Source organism: Gobio gobio (genome assembly GCF_949357685.1).
Source record: "Gobio gobio genome assembly, chromosome: 23".
Classification (NCBI taxonomy): Eukaryota; Metazoa; Chordata; class Actinopteri; order Cypriniformes; family Gobionidae; genus Gobio; species Gobio gobio.
The window spans coordinates 32,136,371-32,161,099 of record NC_137119.1 but is presented as its reverse complement, the minus strand read 5'-3'; the positions used below and the strand labels follow the sequence as shown (position 1 = coordinate 32,161,099).

The following is a 24,729-nucleotide window of genomic DNA, read 5'->3' as shown; positions in this document are numbered from 1 at the left end:
TGTGCAATAATCATGCTGTCTAATCAGCATCTTGATATGCCACACCTGTGAGGTGGATAGATTATCTCGGCAAAGGAGAAGTGCTCACTAACACAGATTTAGATTTAAACTATTTGAGAGAAATAGACCTTTTGTGTACATAGAAAAAGTCTTAGATCTTTGAGTTCAGCTCATGAAAAATGGGGGCAAAAACAAAAATGTTGCGTTTATAATTTTGTTCAGTGTATATTATACTTTTGCGTCTTTTTTTAAAAGCTTGGTGCTGGTCGCTATAACAAAGGGCATACGACATTAGAACAACAACAGGGTGAGTAAATTATTACATAATTTTCATTTTAAGGACTTTCCCTTTGCGAAAAAAATAGGTTTTTTTTTAAAGGTCCCATGGCATGAAATTTTCATTTTATGAGGTATTTCAACATTAATATGAGTTCCCTAGCCTGAATATTGTCCCCAAGTGGATAGAAATGTTGATCGGTGTAAACCGAGTTCTGGCTGTCTTTCTCTGCCTTTGAGAAAATGACAGCCCAGACTAGCCAATCCTGAAGTCTCCTGTTATGACGTCCAAACAGGAACGGTTACCTCCCTTTCCTCCGGCCAGAGAATCTGGCACGCCCATGCAAACGCTCAAGAGATCATGGCTTGTGAACGAGTGAACGCTGGCAGTTTCTCAGTGTTTGGATGTACAAATGAAAACAGAAGTCTTTCTTATTTTTAATTTCTTATGTGTAGCTAATTATTTATTATTCGTGCACACGCTGCGGCTTCTCTCTCTCCCGACAGAACGGTGTTTTCGTTTTTTCTATCTTGTGAGTCAGTGTTTTGTACGTCCTCGTCGCGTCTATCTGTTCTAAAATGTGCATACAGTCGTTTCTGCTCAACATCAGCAGACTCACATCTCTTTAGAGATAAACCTCACGTACGCCGAGGCTCGGGCTGCACTGGCCGGTCGGCCTTCAACATCACTGACCCCCAGTACTGCATCTGGCCCACAGCGGAGGCACCAAACGCGGCGCGAGATTAAGCAGAAGGGGGGTAAGCGTGAGGGTATCCGGCTAGGCTAGCCAGCTATCCCCACAATAAACTGGATTACATTCGATTACTGCTGTTGTGTCTTTGTTTAAGCTGTGTACTCAATGCGCGTCACTGACGCTTTTCATATGATTGGAACATATCTAAAAATAATGCTATAATCAACACTTACTCGTAACTCGTTCATCTCGACAGCTGTAATGGTAACTTACATTGCATGTGTTACAAAGTTGGTAGAATAAGGATGAAGACAGACTCGGTGTGACTGGGACTCATGTTTTTATTCAGAACTCTCAGATACAAACACAATAAACTTGCGCTGACAGCTCTCTCACAAATCAGTAGTTACTATAAATAACTTTGTTAGCAATCGCTCCGTCTCTGATACATTAGTGATGTATGGTTCGCGAACGAATCTTTCTTTTGAACCGGTTCTTTTTAGTGAACCGAATCAGTTCACCAAATCGGACTGAATCATTCTAAAGGGTTTGCGTCTCGAGTCAGCGCTGATCCATAATTTACTAAAGTTACTAACTTTCTGACATGAGTGACAGCCCCTCCGACTAGAAATAAACGAATAACCTGAAGTATATTCTAGTAACTACAACAGTTCACTGAACTGAGACGTGCTGAGAACTGATGTGAAGTGAACTCAGGTCCATCCGTCTCTCTGGTAGCAGCTCGTGCCTGGACATTAAAACCACGCCCCCTCCGCTCATTTCAAATGCAAAGATGTCAGCCAATCACAACAGTGGCCGTTTTTACTGAAGTCTCACAGCAGACACGCCTCTTGAAACAGGGCATTCAGCCACAGGGCAAACATCAGTATTGAAAAAATGCCTTTTATTTCTAAATTATGACATTTTATGATGTAAAAATCATACTAACAATATAAGTACACCTCAGGAAACATTATAAAATAATAGAAAAATGCCATGCCACGGGACCTTTAAGGATTTAAATGATACCATTTAATGTTCCCAAAATAGCCTTTCAGTTAACAGTACTTCATTTTTTTTTTTGCTTGTTTCTTAATGTGAATAACATTTTAGGAATCTAAAGAACCATTTTCCACTATAAAGAACCCTTTGTGGAATGGAAAATTAAAGGTTCTCCATAGAACAATAGATGCCAATTAAAAAAAAAAACCTCAATTAATTGTTCATAATTAATTGTATCGTAGTACATGCATTCATATTGATTGATTGATTGATTGATTGATTGATTGATTGATTGATTGATTGATTGATTGATTTGTTCAAGGTCATAAGTCATAAGATCATAAGCTTTTGAACCATCTCCTGCTGGTTCGTGGTCACCCTTGAACAGTCTTGGAACTGAACTGAATTTACAACTGTGAAGAGATAAGGTCTAAGCCAAGTCATATATCGATAAAAATGCGAACAAAGTTGCTTCTTAACCATCTTGCTCAAAGCATGCATAACTACATCATTTTATTTGACAGGAGTCTGTATGTTTAAATGAGAACTTGTCCTGCACACATATTAACTCATGTTCTTGGCAATGAGTATCACTTTTTAAGTTTTTATTTATTAATTTATGTAATTATGATAACTTTGTGATTATCCACACCAGAGCACTGCACACTATATGATAAATATGTATTTATAAGAATGCCAAATGTATTATATCAGTGTAACTGTCAAAATCTGTTTTGACCTTTGATCTCTGGCAGTGTCCATCAACACGACTGCAAAGAATTTAGAAATACACTTCATCATAATCAATAAAAGTCAAAATATTCAGCCCTTTGGCATACAAAGCTGTAGACATTTGTAAATGATAAATATTGTAATATTTTGTATTGGTAGGTAAATCATTTTGTCGCAGATCATGTAATCGTGATCACAGGCTTTATTGCATGCAAATAATCTTAGAATCTGAAGATCTACTGTGCATGTTTCTGCAGACAGTTCACAGAGTGCAGTTCCAACTTGCCCTGAGGTGATGACATAACTTTGTTGTATTTTTATGAAGATGAATGATATCACTGGTTTTGTATTAATCATTTTATTGAATCGTAATGCATACAAATGCCACAGTCATTTGTTATTTTTTCTTTTGTTCATTATTTAATGAATTCACTCATGTATTACTTTTTCGTAAAGAAGAGATTTGGCATGCTAACAAAAATTATTTCAGGCATGGACCACGAGCTGGCTGTGTGCCATTTGTTCGTAGAGCCAGTTCATATTACATTTTAGAAGCAGAGCTAAACTAATTGATAATTTTTAGGATTAATTCACAAGTTCATAATAAATAATATAATGTTGCACTATTCCATTTCAAATTAGCATGGCACTTAACCTTTACATGGCAATTTGAATCTGATCTAGAGAGAGACAATCTTTGAAATGGCTATTGGTCACATTTGACACCGGAAGATGCCAGTTTTCCAAAAACGGAATGAATCATATTAAAAGAAGCATACCATCATGTTATTCATATTTGATTTGTTTATGTTTGACTCTGATTTTCAGTCATTGTGTAGTTCATGTATTCACCTTCACATTGCAGAGTGTGGAGGAATGAAACTGGGAAAAGTGATGGGCTGTCAGTCAAACTTAGCCCCTCCCACACAACCTCCACATGCACTCTTGAAGAACAAACGTCTTCAAAACATAAGGTGTTGCGAATTCCTCATGGATTTCATCAAAGGTTCTAAATATCCTCGATGAAATCAATAATAATGATAATAATGTCTTAAATAACACAAAGTAACTATTTTAAATCCAGTGTGGATTTAACTTAAAAGTGTTAATTTATTAATCGATCATTCGTGATACATTATATAAAGCTCTCTGGAATAGGCTACTTGACTCGGTAACGCTTTATTTTAAGGTGACGTAATTTGAGCATAATTAAGAAACCAAAACCTAACCGTAACCTCATGTAGTCAATTCATTTTACTCAGATTTGAGTAAGTAGGCTACAATGTCACGACACCTTAAAATAAAGTGTAACCCTTGATTCTGATTGGTCAATCACTACTAAGCGGTAAAATAGGCTATTTCTGAAAAATGACAGTTGTCCTGGGCGACGCTTAATTTCTATAGTAGTATAGTCATCAACATAGCTAGGCTACATTAATTTTCTGGTAAGCAAGTTTCATGTTAGGCTTCATGAAAGTTATAATACATCTTTTCACCATTTTGCTGGTGATGCAAATATGCCTAATCCGAAAACGAACAAACACTGAAGAAACATGGAATTGCTTGCATGCTCCTCTCTCTCTCTCTCTCTCTCTCTCTCTCTCTCTCTCTCTCTCTCTCTCTCTCTCTCTCTCTCTCTCATTCCCAGGCTACTCCAGGGAAATTTCTACCGGCTTTCATGGGGGGACGCGCAAAAGAGGGCGACCAGGGGAGGCTTTGGAAAACTGATGGGTGGATCCCTAGCCAACTTTCAAGCCCCGTGATTTGCTAATCGGGGTATTTTTCCCTTGTCATTTTCCTGTAATCCAGGGTCTGGGTCCAGCCCTCTTGACGGTGAGGCGATTGAGCGCTCAGCGTCTCATTTTGATTAAATCCCGAATCCCTTCAGTCTGAAGGCTGGGCGCAAGGAAAGGAGGATCGAAGGGGGCCCGGCGAAACAAAAATACCCTTCACCTATGGCTGTTTAGAGCAGATCGGACACATTTGGGATTGTAGAAGGGAGATCATTTTCAAATAAGCAGAGGTCGCCCCGGGTTTTGTGCACATTTGTGGGCGCACCAACCATGGAGAGGCCAAGGTGGTCCCCAATGTGGAAAACGAAAAGGTGGCTTTTGGATTCCACTGTTTTCAAATTCATCACAGTTTCCCTCGTCCTGGTTCTGCAGGCTCCAAATGTCAGAGCAGGTAAGGAAAGATAGACTTCCAAACTTTTGATGAAGTTGTAGGGACTGTCAGATAGGAGATGCGCATTTGCGCCTGCGGATTTTAACGCGTTTGATTTAGACAGGTGATTGTAGATCTGCATCCCATATGTGTGTGTGTGTGTGTGTGTGTGTGTGTGTGTGTGTGTGTGTGTGTGTGTGTGTGCGCGCTACTATCAGTGCCCATGAAATCAAAAGATATTGTAATCATGAAATGAAGAAGACTTTAGTATGTGGAGTTCGTTAAAATAAAGCCACTAATTCCCCAAAAGATTTCACAAGCTTGTAATACAATTAATAATGCAATTTTATGGGCGCATAACAGATGAGTTTCATCATGCTTTACTTATCTACAATATGTGCATGACATGACTAGATGTTAAACGCATAGAAAGAGTCTGAGTCTGTACTTTGAAATAGTTAGTAGTCAAAGTATGTGACTATTTACCTACAAGACTTTTGCGCATGACTTGGTTTGTTCTGCCCATTCAATTTGCATATACTCAAACTTTTGAGATTTATGTCTATATAGTTTATGTTCTAATACACTCCACGAGAGGGGGAAGAAGAGGAATGTGTCAAGAGAGTGTCATGGAGAGACAGTTTAGGATTTACTTTAGGGGGGAAAAAAAGCTCTTTGTTTGAACCTGTGGTCCGTTAGGTGTGTGTGGACACGGTTAGCAGGGTGGAATTCCTCAGGGTTTTACATCCATGCCTTACATTTAAGAAAAGAAAATGGAAAAGTTTCCGCTTCAATGGTGTGATTGTGGGGATGAAGTTGTGTGCCAAATCATGTGCGTTCAAAGAGAGGCAAATTAATAAGGAGATGTGTAATTGATATTCTACTAATAATGTATGCTCACAAGAGTTAATTGTGAACAAGTGTTCTGACCACATTGGCATGATTTTTTGTTTGTTTATTAGCTATCTTACAATCTTTAATTATGATAAGAATTTGATTTATGGTAACTGAGACCTGGGAGGTCCAATTTACAATGGGCGTGACTGATCATAAGAACTGCAACAAGTGATTTTCTCTTTTCAGTTATAGAAATATGGACATGTGAATAATGCACTTGTAATAAAAATATATGGGGTAAATGTAACGTATGTTTTTTCTTGCATATTTGAACCTTAAACAGCACATTCGAGATTGCTGCAGGGTAATGAATTAGCGTTGATCACAGCGGGCTACAGCCAAAATCACCCTTTCCCCATTCACCCCTAGTTCCACCGAAGCCCAAGTGGTGGCTTTCACAACATTGTGACTCCCAAGTCCATATAAGTTTCCCAGTGGGAATGTTACTCTACTAAGTGCCTTCCCGTTATTTGATGACTGTCCTCTCTGCTCATCCCTATTATTTTGGAGGCTTCAAAGGGCCCAGAGCCATCCAGGGGCCCCAGTCTGGCCTTATGATAGGTCTCACATACCCTTGCAAGAACAAAGTATTTATATTTGTCTGAAAATGGCAAAGACAATGAATTGTTCTCTTACTTGCCACATTTCTTAAGGCTACTTGAAAATAACCTGATTTCTTTTCTTTGAAGTGTCAGCGATACGGCATGCTTAATAATCCTCTTTTTTGCCTATCAAAGCTGATAATGAATTTTAAAATGTATCAATCCAATTGGACTTCTGAAGCAATGCATTATATCCCTTGCGGTTTGTGGCTTGTGAAGGCATTTCTACCGGGTGCCCTCTTGAGCTGGCAGTGTACTGACATGTTTTCTCAGCCCCTGGGGCTGAGGAACCTCAGATGTGCATTCCTTCAGACAATGCACACATTTCAGAAATCTTTCCGTACTCTAATGGTAGATGGTGCCGACTAGGTATCAAGACCATTTGGGCTATTCACGAGTCATGCCGGCATGTTTGTTATGGTTCAATCAAATTTTTTTTTAGTTGTATGTGGTTCTTTCCATTGCATCTTAAAGGTAAAGAACCTTGTTCTTTCATCTGAAGAACTTAATAATCAAAAAAAAAAAATTCTTATAAAGTGCAATGGAAAGGTTCCATTGAAGTTAAAGGTTCTACATGGAACCACAGATGCCAATAAAGAACCTTTGTTTTTAGGTGTTTTGCCAAAAATAAACAATCTGTCATCATTTGCTTACCCTCAGGTCATTCCAAACCTGTATGACTTTCTTCATCTCAAAAAAGGAGATATTTATGTTGTACACTGTTAGACTTTGCCGCAATTTTACAGCAAAAAAGCCCAGTAAAATACCATTTATATTATTTACAGGTAAGCTACTGTAAAGGGGCAGTTACAGTAACTTACTGGCAATAGTGTTGCCAGTAAGTTACCGCAAAAATACAATAAAATGTCTAACAGTGTAGATGAAACACACACTGTACCTGGTCCCCATTCATTCTGTTTCATTAAGTGTTCCACAATCCACACCAGAAATAATGTGTTTGGAATGACATGAGGGAGAGTAAATGATGACGGATTTTTACATTTTGTTAGCTGACCTGTCCCGTTACTGGAATATTAGGTGAATTGAACAGTGTTCATGGGAAGCAGATGGTTGAAAGGCTTTATTGTTCTTTGATGTTTCTCTACAGTCGTGAAAGGGGGGGAAAGACATGGGGAAACATTTTTTTTAGCAAAAAATTCCGTCAGTGAGGTTGCCTCACGGAGAGCCTGTGGCATAATGCTTTCTTGTTCAAGCAGCACGCATGTGTCAAAGAGGGGAGAGCGAGAGGAGAAGGGGGAGATAGAGGATGGGAGAGAGGGAGAGAGAGAGAGAGAGAGATTCTGACTGAATTCATTATTAGAGGCACAAGGAGCAGCAGGTAAAAAGGTCTTCCATTAATATCACCCAAATAACAAAATTCTAAAATGTATTCTGAATGTATTACAATACATTCCCTAGACCAAATGAGAGCTCATCCATCGGGACATCTCTTATTGTAACGCTACATTTGTGTCTTCCTGTTACCATAAAAGCGAATTTCGTAATTAAATGATTTATTACAGAACTTCCTTTAGAAGAAGCTCCTCCCACTTTGGGGTGTCCCTTGGAATAGTAATGATGGCAGGTTTATGATCTTGATGATGTGCAACTCTATCTCAGTTAGTACCTCCCTCCACGTTCACACTCGATGTCTAATCAACCTTCTCTCCCACACACACAATCCTAATGCAAAGAATGAATGACAGTGAGAAAGATCAGCGTGTGTGTTTGCACAGCAGCCTGGTTAAAATCACACCAGGTCATCAGCTGCGCTCTCCTAATGGCAGCACATTCTCAGTTGGTATTCTGAAGTATTTAGGAGTATTGACATTTTTCTTTGGCACTTGCATGGCAAAAGGTCAGACTCGGGCTACAGTACCGCATCTGGAATATATGAGGCCTGGGGTTATGGAGAACTTCTCCAGAAGATCCCTCACAACATCTCCTCTCCTTAGCTCCATCATTGTATTATGAGTTTGCGGTTTTCCCTTTTGTCTAGCTTGTATGTTCAGCGTAAAGCTCGGTTTGAGTCTCTGGGACCATTCCACCCAACACAAAGAACCGGCAGAAGAATGGTGTGTCACCTTTGCTTTTCAGAGTTTTAAATGGGGTGGTAAATGTTTTCTCAGCACTGGGAATGCCTCGGCGTCTTTATTATAGCGTTTTAGACCTCGCAGTCCATTCTTTTGTGACGTAGCATGCCTTTATTGTTGGCGGTTTGAGCGTTCAGTTTTATGTGGTAGATGCCAAAGATTCACTCAAGTCCCAGAAGACACATATGGCACTGTTGGTAGATTCTAAATAACACCCAGATGCCAAACATGTGCCCTACATTCGCAATTAATCATGAAGAAATCCTTCTCAATGGTGCTTCGAGGTTTTGAGTTCTTCCTCTCAGTAGTGATCCATGGGTGAACAGTGTTTATCTTTCATCTTGCTTCGTTAACCATAATGAAACCGTTTGTTCAGGTTTACTTAACCCAGCTGTTACTGAAGTGTCTTCCAAAGAGTTAAAGGTGGAATCGGGAATTTCACAAGGGTCAAATCTCATAGGAATGGAGACCGTTGATTTGAGTTTTGGCCATATAGCAAGTAAAACAGATTGAATTTCAGATATTGGCTGCTTTGTTGTAGTTTTGGGTCATAAAATAATGTTTAAAAATCTTTTTGATATAGTCACTCTGGCCATTATTAGGTTAGTTTAGTTCATTTGACTGTACAGCTTTCATTAAACTTGCTGTACACACACACACGCACACATATATAATCTGTTATATTAAATGCAGTAGCTGTTTCATATGATTTGATCCTAGATTTGCACTTGGTATTATATAATAATACTTATATAATTAATATATAATTAGCAGATTATCCTAAATATAATTTTAAGAGAGTCTTTAAAAGCTGTTCTGTTGAAGTTTAAGTTAAAAACACATTTATAATTTTTTGTTCCTAATTTTGTTTTGGAGGTCTCCTACAATAGATTTACTGTGTATGGAAGCTTGTTTCCAACACAGAATAAAAACATTTAAAAAGATAATTGCGACTTTTTATTAATTGCGTGATATAAAGTCGCAATTGTGAGTTATAAAGTCTTCTGACTTTTTCTCAGGATTGCAAGATATAAACACAATTGTGAGATAAAAAGTTGCAATTATCTTTTAAAATGTTTTTTTTTTAAATCTTTTAAAAGTTTTGTGGCGGAAACAAGCTTACATAGATTTACATGTGTCAAAGGTCAAATAAAACGTTATTTTTTTCATAATATGCCTTGCACATCACAAAGAGTCTGAAAAACGGTTCGTTCAAAGATTTAGGCCACATCCACACAAAGCCCAATCCAATCTTTTTTTCCCTCGTCTCAAGAAATATCTACGTACACATGGAACCACTGAAACGACTCAAAACAATGTAGTATACATGCCAGACCAGTATGTGGCGCTGTAATTCTGCCACAGAAATACACTAAAAACAGAGAAGAAGAGTTGTGGCTCGAAGGGGTACAGCAACGGTCGGAAGTGAGGCAAAATCTCATGATAAAATAACAATAAATAAATTTGCTACTTACCAGATTGTGTTTTATTAACACCTACCCCAACCCTAAACCTAGTCTTACAATAATGCAAATACAGTAATTAACTGACGCAATATTGATGTGCTCATGCTCAGTGGCTGTAGCTGTATCCCTTCTAGGCTGAATCCGAAATCACCCCTTATACCCTCAAATAGAGCATTTTTTGAGGGGACAGCCATTTGTAGTGGTGTCCAAAACCATAGTGGACGTTATTGAGTGCACTCATTCAATCCCACCTTGCAACGCAATAACGAGTGTACAGCCGACGTACACACAACGGCTGTCCGAATTCAGTCACTCGTTTTCATTCACTCCGATTTCGGAGCGATCTCAGATTCAGCCCTAGTCTTTACCGTGCGGGATGTGGTGTGAGGAAATCACCGTTTCACAAAATATACGGATTGGCTGTACACACAAAAATGCAAGGGTGACGCGTTCAGATTTATCCACTCTGGGACCCGGTTTCAAAAAATATCCGTTTCAGGCTCCTAAAACACCGGATCCGTCTGGACGAAATGCTGATACAATAAAAAAATGTTTACGTATACAGCTAAATGCGTCTCTATAGGCTCTCTAAGCCCCTCCTTTCCATGAGCTTACTCTGCTCTGATTGGTCAGACGGCCCAGTCTGTAGTGATTGGTCGACTGCTTACAGCATGTGTTGGAAACAAAACGCCATTATGCTGCGTTCACACCAAATGCGAATAGAGCGTCAAAATCGCGTCTACCGTGTCTAGTTTGACTCGTGAACATTGTGAATCTATTCGCCATACATTGAGCCTTTGAAGCGAAATAGATGCGCGTTCAAGGCACTCCAGGAGAAATATGTCATAAAACACCACTCATTTTCATTAAAAATATATATTAAGCATTAATAGCCACACAAATGTGGTCCAGGCAACTCCTACATTATCTTCACTGCATGTATATTTAAAAATCCTTAAAAAAATAAGGTTATGAAACTTCTCTTTGCCTTCAGTCAAAACAATTTGACAGACAACAAATTATAGATTCATGACACCAAAAATCGCCCGTTAGATCCACACAACACGAACCACTAGAGGACATCAGAGCCAGCGTCAAACGACAGAAGGACTGGCCAAGGAAAGGCTGCTCTCGCCGGGGTTAATGAGCGCTGAACACCCGGTGATCGCCTGGATCTCACAACTCCACAATACAAGACCATTTTTTTTAAAGAGTTGCTCTCTTTATAAATAAACCACAGATTTGAGCTTTAACCAACTACATTCTCACCTGAAAAAGTCTTAAAACTACATTTCGTGACACAATAGTAGTATTTTTAAATCACTTCACCACGTGACAGCAGCAAGCAGGCTCCTGATTGGTTAACGCGGAGCAAATTGACGGCAAAGTAAAAAAAAAATTTAACTCGGGCGTCAGATGCGAATTCACTACAAAAAGCACCATTCGTGCAAGACGCTCAGTTTGCGTCAAATTCGCGTCATTCGCGCGAAACTGGACGCACTAATGAGGCGGAATCGCGTCCATCGCGCCGCAAGACTTGACTTAACATTGAAATCACTCGCTCCTGACGCTCTATTCGCGTTTGTTGTGAACGCAGCATTACAATATTCAAATTTCAGATCCAGAGGTTTCCTCAGTGCTTTTATACACAGTGATACAAACAGTAACGATGGTGTTGGTTTTTCTGTATCAATTCCAGTGCGAGTCCTCATCCTTTTGAATTGCAGCGTCTTTTTGACATTTTCGACAACATGAACCAAACTCTTCCAGGCCTCTGCTACAACTACAGTTTTGGGTCAAAGTAGCCATTGGCTGGAATTATGCAAATTTGTTACATTGTTATATAGGTATTTAACCGGAAGTGAGACTGGAATTGCTGACGACTCGATTCGGCAGTTCACATCGATTCAGCATTATTTGTTGTGCACTTTGCTCTTTAAAACTTTGCAGACTTTTACATTCACAAACAGCTTTACTACAAACTGCATGAAAGGATGAAAGCATTGCATGAATAGGGGCACAAAATGTGCTTTATCTGGTTAACAATTAATATTTCTAATGCATTCTCTTTCATTTATTTATTCATTTTTTTGTGTATCTTTTCTACCCTATGCAGCAGAACCCGTGGATGTCCTTAAAGTATTAGAATTTCCCACTGTCCCAGAAGGAGTACAGAAAACTTCAGGATTTTGCACAAACCGAAGAGCATCACAGCCAGACACGGCCTTCAAAATCGGCAAGAATGCCCAGATCAGTGCCCCAACCAAGCAGCTTTTCCCAGGTAAGCTGAACCCCATGAACATGTCTCCATATCCTGCCTTGGTTTAGCTGCGTTTAAATGTGCCCTTTGTTGCCGTTGCCAAGGCTTTTGACAGGAGATGCCATCCCTGATTGTGCAGGGCCATGTTTCACTCAGACGGTTGTATTGTTAAGCGGCAGGAGAACTTGGCTAAAATCTCTTGACCACAGCATGGCTCGTCTGCTTAGTTGCATAAGAAATGAACAGAAATGTTTAAAGATAGTTCACCCAAAAATGAAAATCTTCTCAACCTCATGTCATTCCACATGTCTTTCTTTCTTCCATGAAACACAAAAGAAGATGTTTTGCAGAATGTCCAAGCTGCTCTTTTATGTAGAAATACAAATGAATCATATGTCTAATGACCAGTCAATCCTCATAAAAGTTCCCCATACAACTTGTGTACTACACTCCAAGTCCTCTCAATTTATATGATAAGTTTGAAATGCATTATGTAATTGGAATGTGATTATAATGTTGCAGATGTTTTTTATATGGTGGAAAACAGATGCATGTTTATTACTTGTTAATATTTGTTCAGTCTAGATAGTGCCATATATCTGGTGTTTATTATCAAGTCCCTTGCGTCTCCCCTTTTTTGCTGGATATAAAGGATTACATCTGATAAACTGTAGAAAATGTCAAATCTTATTATTGGCCTTTTTAGTTAAATGATGCATATGCACTAATAAGACATTTTAAAATAATGAAACAATTGCATGAATAAAGCTGCTTTATGAAAGCCAGAAAAAATGCTTTATGGAGGATAAAAAATTGAATTCATCAATTTAAATGTAAGTAAAAATCAATAAATAAACAAAATCGACTGCTAAATAAATTGACAGCTTTAAAACTGTTTATTTCATTTCAAACAGTTTCATGAAAATGCACAATTTTTCAATTTGACATATGTAGACATTTTGTAAATGTCTTTTTTATATGTAAAATGTTCATTAAATGTCCCAATAAAATAAAACAAACGCATTAATCATTAGCCAATTTCTTTTATATATAATTTTGCCAGATTATTTTGAAATTAATAAATCAATTGATTAATTATCACTCCTAGTCATCCATAATGCTTCCTACAAAACAATTAGCTGTTTGGATGGTCCTCAAAACCCCAAATGAACTCTTCAGTGAACTTGTTTCCTGTTTGTGCTGTTTTCTAGATGGAGTGTTCCCTGAAGACTTTTCCATCCTAACCACCATCAAGCCCAAAGCTGGGGTCCAGTCCTTCCTTTTGTCCATCTACAACGAGAAAGGCGTCCAGCAACTAGGCGTCGAGGTGGGCCGCTCACCTGTCTTCCTGTACGAGGATCAGACAGGCCAGCCTGCCCCGGAGGATTACCCCCTGTTCCGCTCTCTCAACCTGGCCGATGGAAAGTAAGTCACATAGCACAAATCCGAAAGTACAGTGGCTTTTTTTAGACCTGTTTAGATCCATCCTCAGAGAGAAAGAATGAGACTGACTCCAGACAGGGTCAGACGGAGGTCAGTCATCAGCCTGTACCAGCAGGAAGTCATTTGTTGCCAGCCTAGATTTTTACACTGTAGTCCTGAGCCATTATGTAAATAGGAAGACATTTCTGGGGCTGTTTTAGAGTCTTTTCAGTTGAAGTAGACAAATCAGAATTGCAGGTGACTATTGAGGCGTTATTTATGTGTGGTTTCTTCTTCGAGGCAAGCCAGAGGAGATCTCGCTGTGACTCTGGATTGATGGAGTGAAGCAGACAGGGCCGTAGGTGATCTGACCTCAGCAGTGATCCTTCAGGGTTCTGTTATTTTAGAAAGATGGAAAGTTGGATCTATTGGGGCTTGAGCTTGACCTCAGAAATTAACCTCCTTACATCATCCTGAACAGAAATGTTTGGACGCTTGTTCCTGCCGCAAGTTAAAAGTAATTGTGAGATAAAGTTTAAAATAAGATATAATAATTGCAGTTCCAAGAAATAGTCACAATTATGAGATAAAGACACATTGTGAGATATAAAGTCACAGTTGCAAGAAATAGACACAATTACGAGTCACATTATGAGATATAAATTCATAGTTGACAAATTATCATTATCACATTGTGAGATTCTATATAAAGTGCAAGAAATAAAAAATTCCATAATTCCAAGATAAAAGTCACATTGTGAGATAAATTCACAGTTTTTAAAGATTACACAATTATGAGATAAAAAAAAGACTCATTGTGAGGTATAAAATTCACAAGTAATATACTCACAATTAAGAGAAAAGGTAACATTGGGAGATATAAATTCATAGTTAATAAGAATTTATTAATAAGAAATAATCACATTTTGAGATTCTGTACAATTCAAAAGAAAAATGCTGCCTTAATTTTTTAAGTACAATCAACTTGGATATTTAAGTCATTTCAACTTAAATTACATTTCACCATCTTAAAAACTAGTTGAAGCTTGTATGAGTTATTAAAAAAGTATTTACATATGTTGTCATAACTTATTGATCATACATATAATATTTTACAGTGTATAAAGTGCAAAAAATAAATACATAAAAAACTCACGTGAGATAAATTCAGTTTTGATAGTCACAAGATAAAAATTTACATCGTGATATATGAAGTTCACCAGAAATAAACTCACAATTAAGAGAAAAGTTCACATTGTGAGATAGAAATTCATATTTGTGAAAAATAATCACAATTATGAAATAGTCACATTGTGAGATTCAAGACATAATTACAAGATAAAAAGTCACATTGTGAGATCAATTCATAGTTTCGAGAAATAGTCATAATTATGAGATGATAAAATCACATTGTGAGATATAAAGTCATATTTATGAGAACTAAAGTCGGAATTACAAGATATAAAGTCATGTTTACAAGTAATAAAGTCGCAGTTGTGAAACAGTCACAATTACTTTTTGTAATCTGAGGTACAAACATGCTTCCTTAGATATTATTAGTTTTTTATTAGTATTATTATTTTGCAATGCTCATTATTGTCCAGAAACCACTTGAGCCTTATTTTGACACCGCCAAGTGTTACAATTAATTGACAGCACAATGTAACTCAATGGACATGCTTTCTCTTATTAGGTTTAAGAGGCTTTATTGTTATTGTATCAGTTCAGTGGGGTGTTTTGCTCTAAAAACAGCAATATTTCTGTGAAGGATTAAAGCGCTTATGTTTCTGGTGGGGATTTCAGGTTAAATGCACCTTGATTGGGTTAATTCTGTCATTCCAATTCCCTTGTGCTGGAAGAATTATAGTTGCAAGTAGCTTATTAAAAATCATTTGTACAGCTAAACAGATTAGCTATTACCATTTTAATATACATTTCATCTGCTTTTGTGCTTTATCTTCCTTAGAGACATAAAAAATGCTTTTGAACACCATAATAATGGAAATTAGATCTAGTGTAAAGAATCTGAAATGCATTTATGTGTTGCTCTACCATACAGTACTATAATCAGAAAATGCTACAATGTGTTGCTGACATAATTTATGCATATGGCACATGGAAAGATGAATTACACCACTCTATGTCCTTAGGGAAAATGGGTCATTTTTTGTGTAAAAATGTGTGACTTTAAATCATTGCATTTGGCAAGTGTAGGAACTAACTAAAGTTTTAGAATATTCCCAGGATGTTTTTAATGCCCAAAGGCATGAAGTACGAAACTGTGGTTTTTCACTGTCACACATCTATCAATCATTTGCTTAATCGCTAAGTCTTAACTATGTAAATTGCCTCTTTTTATTCTGTTAGCAGGTACATTATCCAAAACATTGGTGTCTAGCCACAGTAAAGCCTGTCCCAGTTCAAGTTTGCCAAGTACTTTAAAGACACGAGCCAGAATAAAGGTTTTTCTTTCAAATGAAGTGGATTATGGGAAATTGATCACCCTCGTGGGAGCTATTGATACGCCTTTGAAATCTCACTGTGGCTTCTTACCGCAAGCCCATCCAACAGTTTCCCTCCCCAGCTCAATGTTTTGACTCTAGAGTTCAGTTTCTCTGCCGTACCTTCCTGACACACACTTTCTACAATGTTCACAGTGTCTGTCATGCTGGATAACTCGCAGGAGGGGATTTTGTCTAGGGTTTAATGAGTTTAATCCAGTGTTAAACAAGGCCAAAGCTTGAAGGCTGGAATGTGGTCCACTCAGGAATGTTATATCTCAAGAATTGTCTAAGGTTTTAAAGTAAGGCACGTCTCACGTGTGGCGGCCGTTAACCGTTTGCTGGCTTTGTAATCGCCTACTCTTCTTGTTCCTCACAGGTGGCATCGTGTAGGTATCAGTGTTGAGAAGAAGACTGTGACCATCGTTGTCGACTGTAAGAAGAAGCTAACCAAGCCCTTGGGCAGGAGTGACCGTGCCAGTATTGACACCAATGGTATAACCGTTTTTGGCACCAGGATCCTGGATGAGGAAGCTTTTGAGGTAAAGCTGTTTTCAGTGCATTAATGCACGGATGTCACTATGAAGGCCTGACTGTGTGAGCTGCTTGATCAAAATGTACGCGTATTTGAGGCGTTGAACATTATGAGAACAACATCTGTTCATTTGAGAACAGGAGAGTTAACTAGAGCTGGATTTATAGTCCAGCTCGGGGGGATTTTGAATGCTCTGTTCAGCCCATTTAATGACAAATAAAACTAGCATGGGGCAGAAATAAACTGGCCTGTAAACAAAAAAGTTCTGAATTGAGACTAAAATCTAGTCTTAACTCAAGCCTTATATACATCATGCTTGTATACGTCACATCTAAAATATTTAACCCTCAAATACCCACTGCAGCAAAATTTCATCACAAACAATTAAAAATACCTATTTTTCACTAAATATGTGTTAAATGTGCATACATCATACATTTTACTATATTCAGACATGCTAAATGTTGTGAATGCCTATTGGCACCTTTGCTAAATGTTCAAAATCGAAATGTTCAGTTTCGAAGTTTGCTACTAAATATTTGGCCTGTAATATTTCACATTAAGGCCAATTTAATCTGCACTGACACGTTTGTTGGGTTTTGTTGGATCACTGTGTTACCCCTGTTGGCGTCTGTTGGTGTTGGTCAGGGTTTGTTTTCACCTGACTGAACATATTCAATCTGCATTTGTCGGAGTCTTTTGGGGCAATGTAAACTTGACAGTTATTTTTCATAAAATTCTAAATCCAACGGCCAACTTGTTTGTTGGCGTTTAGCTGTGCGGTGTGAATTAGCCTTTTTTGGAATTCTTGGGTTTCTGAGGCAATTTTTTGGGTTTCTGAGTGTTAAACAACTGCTTACTTGTATAGTTCAGACTATAAAAGGAGAGTTTCTTTGCAAATTTCATAAAAGTGGCTTTGTGGCATGTTTTAAAGGCCTATGCTTTGTGTTAGCCGCAAGCTAACATCTATTTGCATTAGCATCCCATTCATTTTTTTTGCCTTTTATTGTTCCATGAGAATGATTAGTGTTTACATCTCTATGGCAACCTGTCAGCTTATATGTAACTTTGTGGTGTTCTGTTCTCTTTAGCCTAATGCGGCCTTCATTGTTAATTGCACCTTAAGCAATTAACCTTAAGTTGCTTTAAAGACTATGAAAGTAAATGTAGCCCTTACTTTTCCACATATTAAAGATGAAATCCTCGATTTGACCAGTATTAGAGATCCATTCCATAATGGCAAAGGTGAATATTTGTCCCTCTGGACATGGACTTACTCAGGATAACAGAGAAAAGCCTTGTGTCACTGTTTCGGGTTTTCCCCTTGCTTCCTGTTATGAAGGCTTCGCTCACCTTGTAATTAAAGCTACTCAAAGCCAGAGGAGCCTCTTCATGCATGAATTGCTCACTACCTCAGCCGACACGGCTAATGTTGTGAACTTTCTACAGTAAAACTATAGCATCTGCATCATTGTACAATGTACTTTAAACATGGACCCGATTATATCCATTTGGCGATTTAAGGTATTAAAAAGTGTTATATACGGATACTTTGACACAAATCCATTTGATTTAATTACTGGAAATGTCTACATTAGCAAACGTGTAGAAAACACTTTCTCTGCCGAATGATTTCACACTGTATACATAAACACATTTTTGTGTGATTCCGACCATAGAGATTTCTGTAGGGGTGGCATATTTATGTCAGAAGTATTAATTAACAGACATGACGAGTTACAGGTTTAAAGGAAAGTCAGCACCCTTGCCATCACCTCGATTAGAGCGGAAAACACAAATTAGTGCTAATTATTAAAATATTTTCACTGTCATGATTGCATACATTATGGCATATATAGATGTGCTCAGCAACTTGTTTCTGCACTTTCTATTCATATCAAGACCTCACATATAAAGCTAAATATTGGTTTGACTGTTTTTGGTGCAAACTTGTGTCTTTTAGGTAACTTGTTTCACAGTGTTATGTGTGCGTTTGTTCTCTTACGCTCTCTTAAGTCACAATTGAGGCAGTGTGGAATGTGCAGGGTCAAAGCTGTAAATAATGACGTACAATGGGCCGATTGACAGGTGATATTGAAATGCATTGCTTCTTGTTAAGAAGGAGGGCTAGCTGAGGCCTTGGATGTGTGTTTGCCTGTGTGACTGAAAACTTACTGGGGAAAGGGAATTATTACTTATCAGCCCATATTGTTCTTAAACAATCGTTTTAATGCAAGTATTTTTAAATTGGGACTTCTTGTTGTTAGTGAGGTGACATTATATACTTACACTTGAGGTTTTGAGCTGTTGTGAATCTTGTTTATGTTACCTTAAAGGGATAGTTCACAAAAAATAAAAATGTTGTCATAATTTACTCACCCTCGTGTTGTTCCAGACCTGTATGAGTTTCTTCTGTTGAACACAAAAGAAGATATTTTAAAGAATGTTGGTAACCAGACAGTTGACTGCACCCATTGACTTTCTTTTTTTTTTTCCTACTATGGAAGTCTTTTTATTCCGTCTATTTTTATTCCGTCTATTATTAAGTCTATTTGTGCCGTCAACTTCCTGGTTACCAATATTCTCATCTGGTAGCTTTGATCATTTGTATATGTCAAACTTTAATACTCACTATTGTTGTCCCACAAATGACAAGCCTCATAGTCACAAATAGTCACAAATTATTCATTTGTGGTCATGATATCTATTTTTCTTCTGCATGTCATGTGTGAGGCTCCGTATATGTACAACTTATTTTTCTTTCTTTCTTTTTTGCAATATAATATTTACTATTTATATAATATTTATAATTTAACTTATTGGGCTTTTGGTCTTAAAAGCAGTCAAATGCTTAGAGGCCTGTCATAAAGGTAATCTAGAAGTGGTCTCATACAGTTTACCTGACAATTCAGAGAGTTTCATCCCAGGCAGATTCTTAATTTTTCACCTCTTGCAGCATATATAGAAGAGCTATGAGAGGTATGCCCAGTATTTAGATTTGGCGTGTCATCTGGGATTCGTATGGTTGGAAACACAGAGTTCTCTGTGTGAGAGCATGAACACCATGACTGTTCCCACTGTATGGTTACTTCTGAAGTGTATTTTGGGAAATATGGCGGAAATACCTGGTCAGACCCGTAGGAGCGACATCCCTTATGAATCAACACTTTGTAGAGCCTGTAAAGAAGCCTTTGATTTTTGCAGATTCTAAGTGAGTATACAATGTGCTATATTTGCAGGATAGTGGCCTGAAAACGGATATGAGTTGACCTATAGAGTTTATTTTTTTACTGCACTTAGTTCCATATGTCTAATTTCTGTCTCAAAATGAATAGGAACCTTTCTTTAAACTACCATGGTTATTATTGTTAACTAAAACTAGAACGTTAACTGAATTAAAATAAAAAAGCTTAAAAAAACGTATTTTATTTCAGTTGCCCAGGTAAAATTTCTCATATTCAATTAGTTTACAGTTAGCTGATCAATGTTTATGTGAACAAAAGCCTAAATTAAAGGGATAGTTCACCCAAAAATGAAAATTAGCCAATCATTTACTCACCCTCAAGTCATCCTAGGTGTATATGACATTCTTCTTTCAGACAAATAAAATAAAAAGTGCATCTGCCCATCAAATAACGTGCTCTGGGGTGTTAATAAAGGCCTTCTGAAGCGAATCGATGCGTTTGTGTAAGAAAAATATCCATATTTAAAACTTTATCAAGTAAACTTTCGACCGACCGCCTTCCCTGTTCAATTTATGGAAAAATTGTTGAAAGTTACCCTGCCGATCGAAAGACTAACGCGGCCAGGTCCGCTCGTCATGACGTCACGTACGCATCTTGAGTTTCACTTTCAACATTCAACACTTTTCCATGGAATGCGGTCAGTAGAAAGTTTACTTGATAAAGTTATAAATATGAATATTTTTCTTACACAAATGATTCGCTTCAGAAGGCCTTTATTAACACCCCGGAGCTGCGTGGAGCACGTTATTTGATGGACAGATGCACTTTTTATGGACTTCAAAAACAGAGCCACTATTACTCTAATTCTAATGCTTGGATTAGCCTGGACTTTTGTAATATTACTCCGATTTTATTCATCTGAAAGAAGAATGTCATATACACCTAGGATGACTTGGGGGTGAGTAAATCATGGGCTAATTTTCATTTTTGGGTGAACTATCCCTTTAAATCTGTTCTTCATAGAAAGTGATTGTGTCTTTTCAGAAGACTTTGATTAAACCGCTCAATTCATATTACAATCTCTTTATAAATGTTTTAAAGAGTCAGAGTTTTGGGTGAATAGACTTTCAATGGAGGGACAGAAATTTCTCAGATTTCATAAAAAATTATCTTCATGTGTGTTCTGAAGATTAACAAAAATCTCATGGATTTGGAATGACATGTACTCTAAAAAATGCTGGGTTAAAAATAACCCATGTTGGGTTGAAAATGGACTAACCCAGCAATGGGTTGTTTTAACCCATGAGGTTGGGTTAAATGTTTGCTTAAAACAACCCAATTGCTGGGTTAGTCCATTTTCAACCCAACTTGGGTTATTTTTAACCCAGCATTTTTTAGAGAGTGAGAGTGAAACATTTTTGGGCGAACTATCCCTTAAATAAATTAATTAAATAATTAATTTAAATAAATAAATATGACAAAAACACACTTCTTATGAAATCTAATGGATTTGGAATGACATGAGAGTGAGTAATGATGACAACATTTAAATTTTTGTGTAAACTATCCCTTAAATAAATAAATAAATATGACAAAAACACAGCTAAATTAATACAATGTAACTAAAATTAAAGTGAAAATATATGAAAATTGTTGGTAAAGGTTATCTCCTGAGTGAATTGTTGCATCAGTCATTGACACACTTTGAATGACATCCACACTTTTTCCTGAATGGCCAGGTTGCTATCTTAATTACTATATTGGGTGTGAGGTGAGGAAATAGCGTTGACCACAGCTAATAGCCTTGGGTGTGTTGCCGTGCCGTTGAGTTCACAGCTCTAGGCATGGATACATCAAAGTTCACTGCTCCTTTTGTTTCCGATTTGGTGTTCGCCACTATTGGCTCCCTCCAGTTCTGTAATTAGAGCAGTTAAGTACAATTAAATGACTGAGGAAAATTGACCAAATTCTCTCATGTTGTAAAGCTGAGGCATTATGGCACTTAATGACAGGTGTCCTACTGTGCTACGTTACTATTTGAACAGTTTACTGTATACTCATGCTGGGGGTCTGCATCTTAAATAGTTTTTCACACACTGGGCCTTACAGACAATCCGTTTTGGTACAAAGCTGAGATGTTTACGAATGACTCATGGATCATTAGTGAAAAGCTGTTGAGTGATGCTACTGGTCCATGTTGTTTAAAGATGTCGGTACATTACTGCATAGATTTGTCCATAACATTTTAGGTATCACCGTTCTATGGATTACAAAGGGAACTTTATATTGTATCTGTGACAATTATGCCGATCTCACGAAAATGCGTGTAAATAATACGAGTGTGCAATCTCGTGGAATGTATACGCCAAAATGAGTTTTGGCGTGCATATGGTACTCCGTTTTTCGCATGCATATGATACGCACTTTAGGGCATATTATATGTACGAACGTGTCATATATGTGTACGCCATAAAGTGCGTATCATATGCATGCGAAAAACGGCGTAGCATATGTCATGAGATCTCATTGTCTCATTGTCTCATTGTTGTGAGATCGTGTTGGTGACAATAGAGAGCAAGCTGTAAATTCCAGATTTTTTTTATTTACCCAACAAACATATTTTACAATATACATTGCAAGCCAGTTTAATGCAGTTAGCATGAAACGGAAGTTGATAAAGTCTTCCATATTGTGACCTATGTCCGAGTGCAACGGCTTCTCGAACAAGAAAAATGTAGGGCGGGATTTTGTCTATCGGTAATTGATTGGATCATTGTGGTTTGCTATTGGTCGATCTCATGTGATTGACAGGTGGTCCCGCCCTCACACCAGTAAACACATCATCAGAGAATAGATGTAGCTACAAGAGGGAGGGAAAGTTATCTGATTAAAGAAACAATAATGACCTGCATGGATAAATCATCTATCATAAATACCGCAATATTCCATAAAAACAAGAATTGTCCATTTTGATTTCATGGGGACTTTACCAAACCACTGGGTGGGCTTGAGGTTTCTAAATTGTTTGCTTAAGTTTGTTTGAACTGATTCAATGCTAGTCTTAGCCCAGGCTTTCATGCGTATCTTACTCAGAATAAGCTGTGCAGGGTCCAGGGAGTTGTTAAGGTGCACGGGTGACAAATGAGGTAACGCGTGTCACTTTTATTCAGCTGTTGGCTTGATCTCCCTGTTTTCCCCTCCATCTTGGCACCAGGCTTTAATGCCAAGCCTGGCTTTTGGGGCCAATCCTGGCTTTCATGGTCTGGTAAATGTACTGTATGCTACCGGGCCAACAGGTGATCAATGCAAATACGGCTTGGAATTACATGACTAGAGCAAGAGTGTGATTGACTCATGATATTGATTGTTTTTTTTTAAGAATTATGAATAGTATGTAGAATTTGGTAGGCATATATTAAAGGGAAAGTTTACCCAGAAATGAAAATCATTTATTCACCCTCATGTTATTCCAAATAGGTGTGATTTTCTGTCTTTAGCAAAAGATGATATGTTTAATGAAAATTAGAGAAAACTGAGGCTGTCCAGCTACAAAAATGGCATAAAAGGCTGCATAAATAATAGCCTGAATGACTCATGCATTATTTCAAGTCTTCTGAATTTAGTTGATAGCTTTGTGTGTAATTTAAGGTTCGTTTCCACTGATAACTGCTGTGACCGGATCATTGATTCAGTGAAAAGTCACCATGAAATCAAAATATACAATTCTTGTTTTATTCAAGGAATGTTGCAGTATTTATTATAAATAATGTATCTACGCACATCATCATTTTTTTATTTTTATGAATGTGCCCTTTAATCTTTCATCAAAATAACTTCTCCTCGGTGTCACAGCGACACCTCTTCTCTGTGATGCGTTTACTGGCATGAGGGTGGGACAACCTGTCACTCACATGAGATCAACCAATAGCAAACCACAACAATCAAATGATCTAATCAATTCCAGATGGACAAAATCAAGTCCCGCCCTACATTTTTTCTTGTTCAAGAAGCCTTTTCACTCAGATATGCATCATAATAGGAAGAACAGATTATAGCAACTTCCGTTTCATGGCGAATAACCAGATTTGTAAATTAATAATTTACACATGTAAACTGAATTAAAGATTCATTGACTCAAACAACGATTCGTCCACGTTCTACTTCTCTCTCGAACTATCATGAGTTTGGATCTAGGGTGGTTGTCAAGATTTTCACTGAAAACTACTTCCATTTCAGTCTGTTCCTCACACAAGGCTAACAGATGACTCCGTAAGGCGTTCATTTGAACCGCATGTTAATTTAAAGCTTTAAAGCCGTTTCTCATTCACTTTTATAATATTAAAAATATTATACACTCAAAAAAATTAAGCCTTTTTTAAGGTTTACACATTTCAATTAGTAAAAATTATGAAAATTCCATCAAATTGAATGGAATAATCCTTACAGATTTTAATTGAATAATTGAACAATCCTTAATCCTTACATATTTTAATTGAATAATTGATTATTTAATTCAATTTGATGGAATTTGACTATTAATTGAAATGCGTAAATCTTTAAAAATATGGATATTTCTCCTCACTGAAAAGAAAACATTAAGTAAAATGTACTTATTTTTTCTTTTGCAAGTTTTTGCACACATTTATTTAAGGTAAATTTCACATATGAAATTAATGTAACTAAGTTAAGTAAAATTAACAAAGAAAATAAGTAACTTGGCCAGTTGAAGTGTGTTGAGTAATTTCAACATAGTTTGTTTCAGGTACATTTTACTCAAACAATATTACACTGTATTAAGACATCAAAGTAGATCATACAGTAGATATTGTGTAGACAACATATCCACATAATAGAAGTATGTGTTACTCACCCAAACATAGAGATCTTAATACTTGATACA

The 24,729-nt window shown here is 37.4% G+C and overlaps 1 protein-coding gene across 1 annotated transcript in view; it reads left to right on the top strand.

The window, feature by feature from the left end:
• The first annotated feature begins 4,571 nt into the window (after positions 1 to 4,571).
• The window catches only part of col11a1a (collagen, type XI, alpha 1a), a 95,819-nt gene continuing 75,661 nt past the window's right edge, over positions 4,572 to 24,729 (top strand). Inside the window, exons 1-4 of the mRNA XM_079806527.1 lie at positions 4,572 to 4,889; positions 12,043 to 12,207; positions 13,398 to 13,611; positions 16,489 to 16,651. Coding sequence (XP_079662653.1) covers positions 4,769 to 4,889; positions 12,043 to 12,207; positions 13,398 to 13,611; positions 16,489 to 16,651 — 663 coding nt within the window. The 5' untranslated portion in view covers positions 4,572 to 4,768. The remainder of the gene's footprint in view (positions 4,890 to 12,042; positions 12,208 to 13,397; positions 13,612 to 16,488; positions 16,652 to 24,729) is intronic.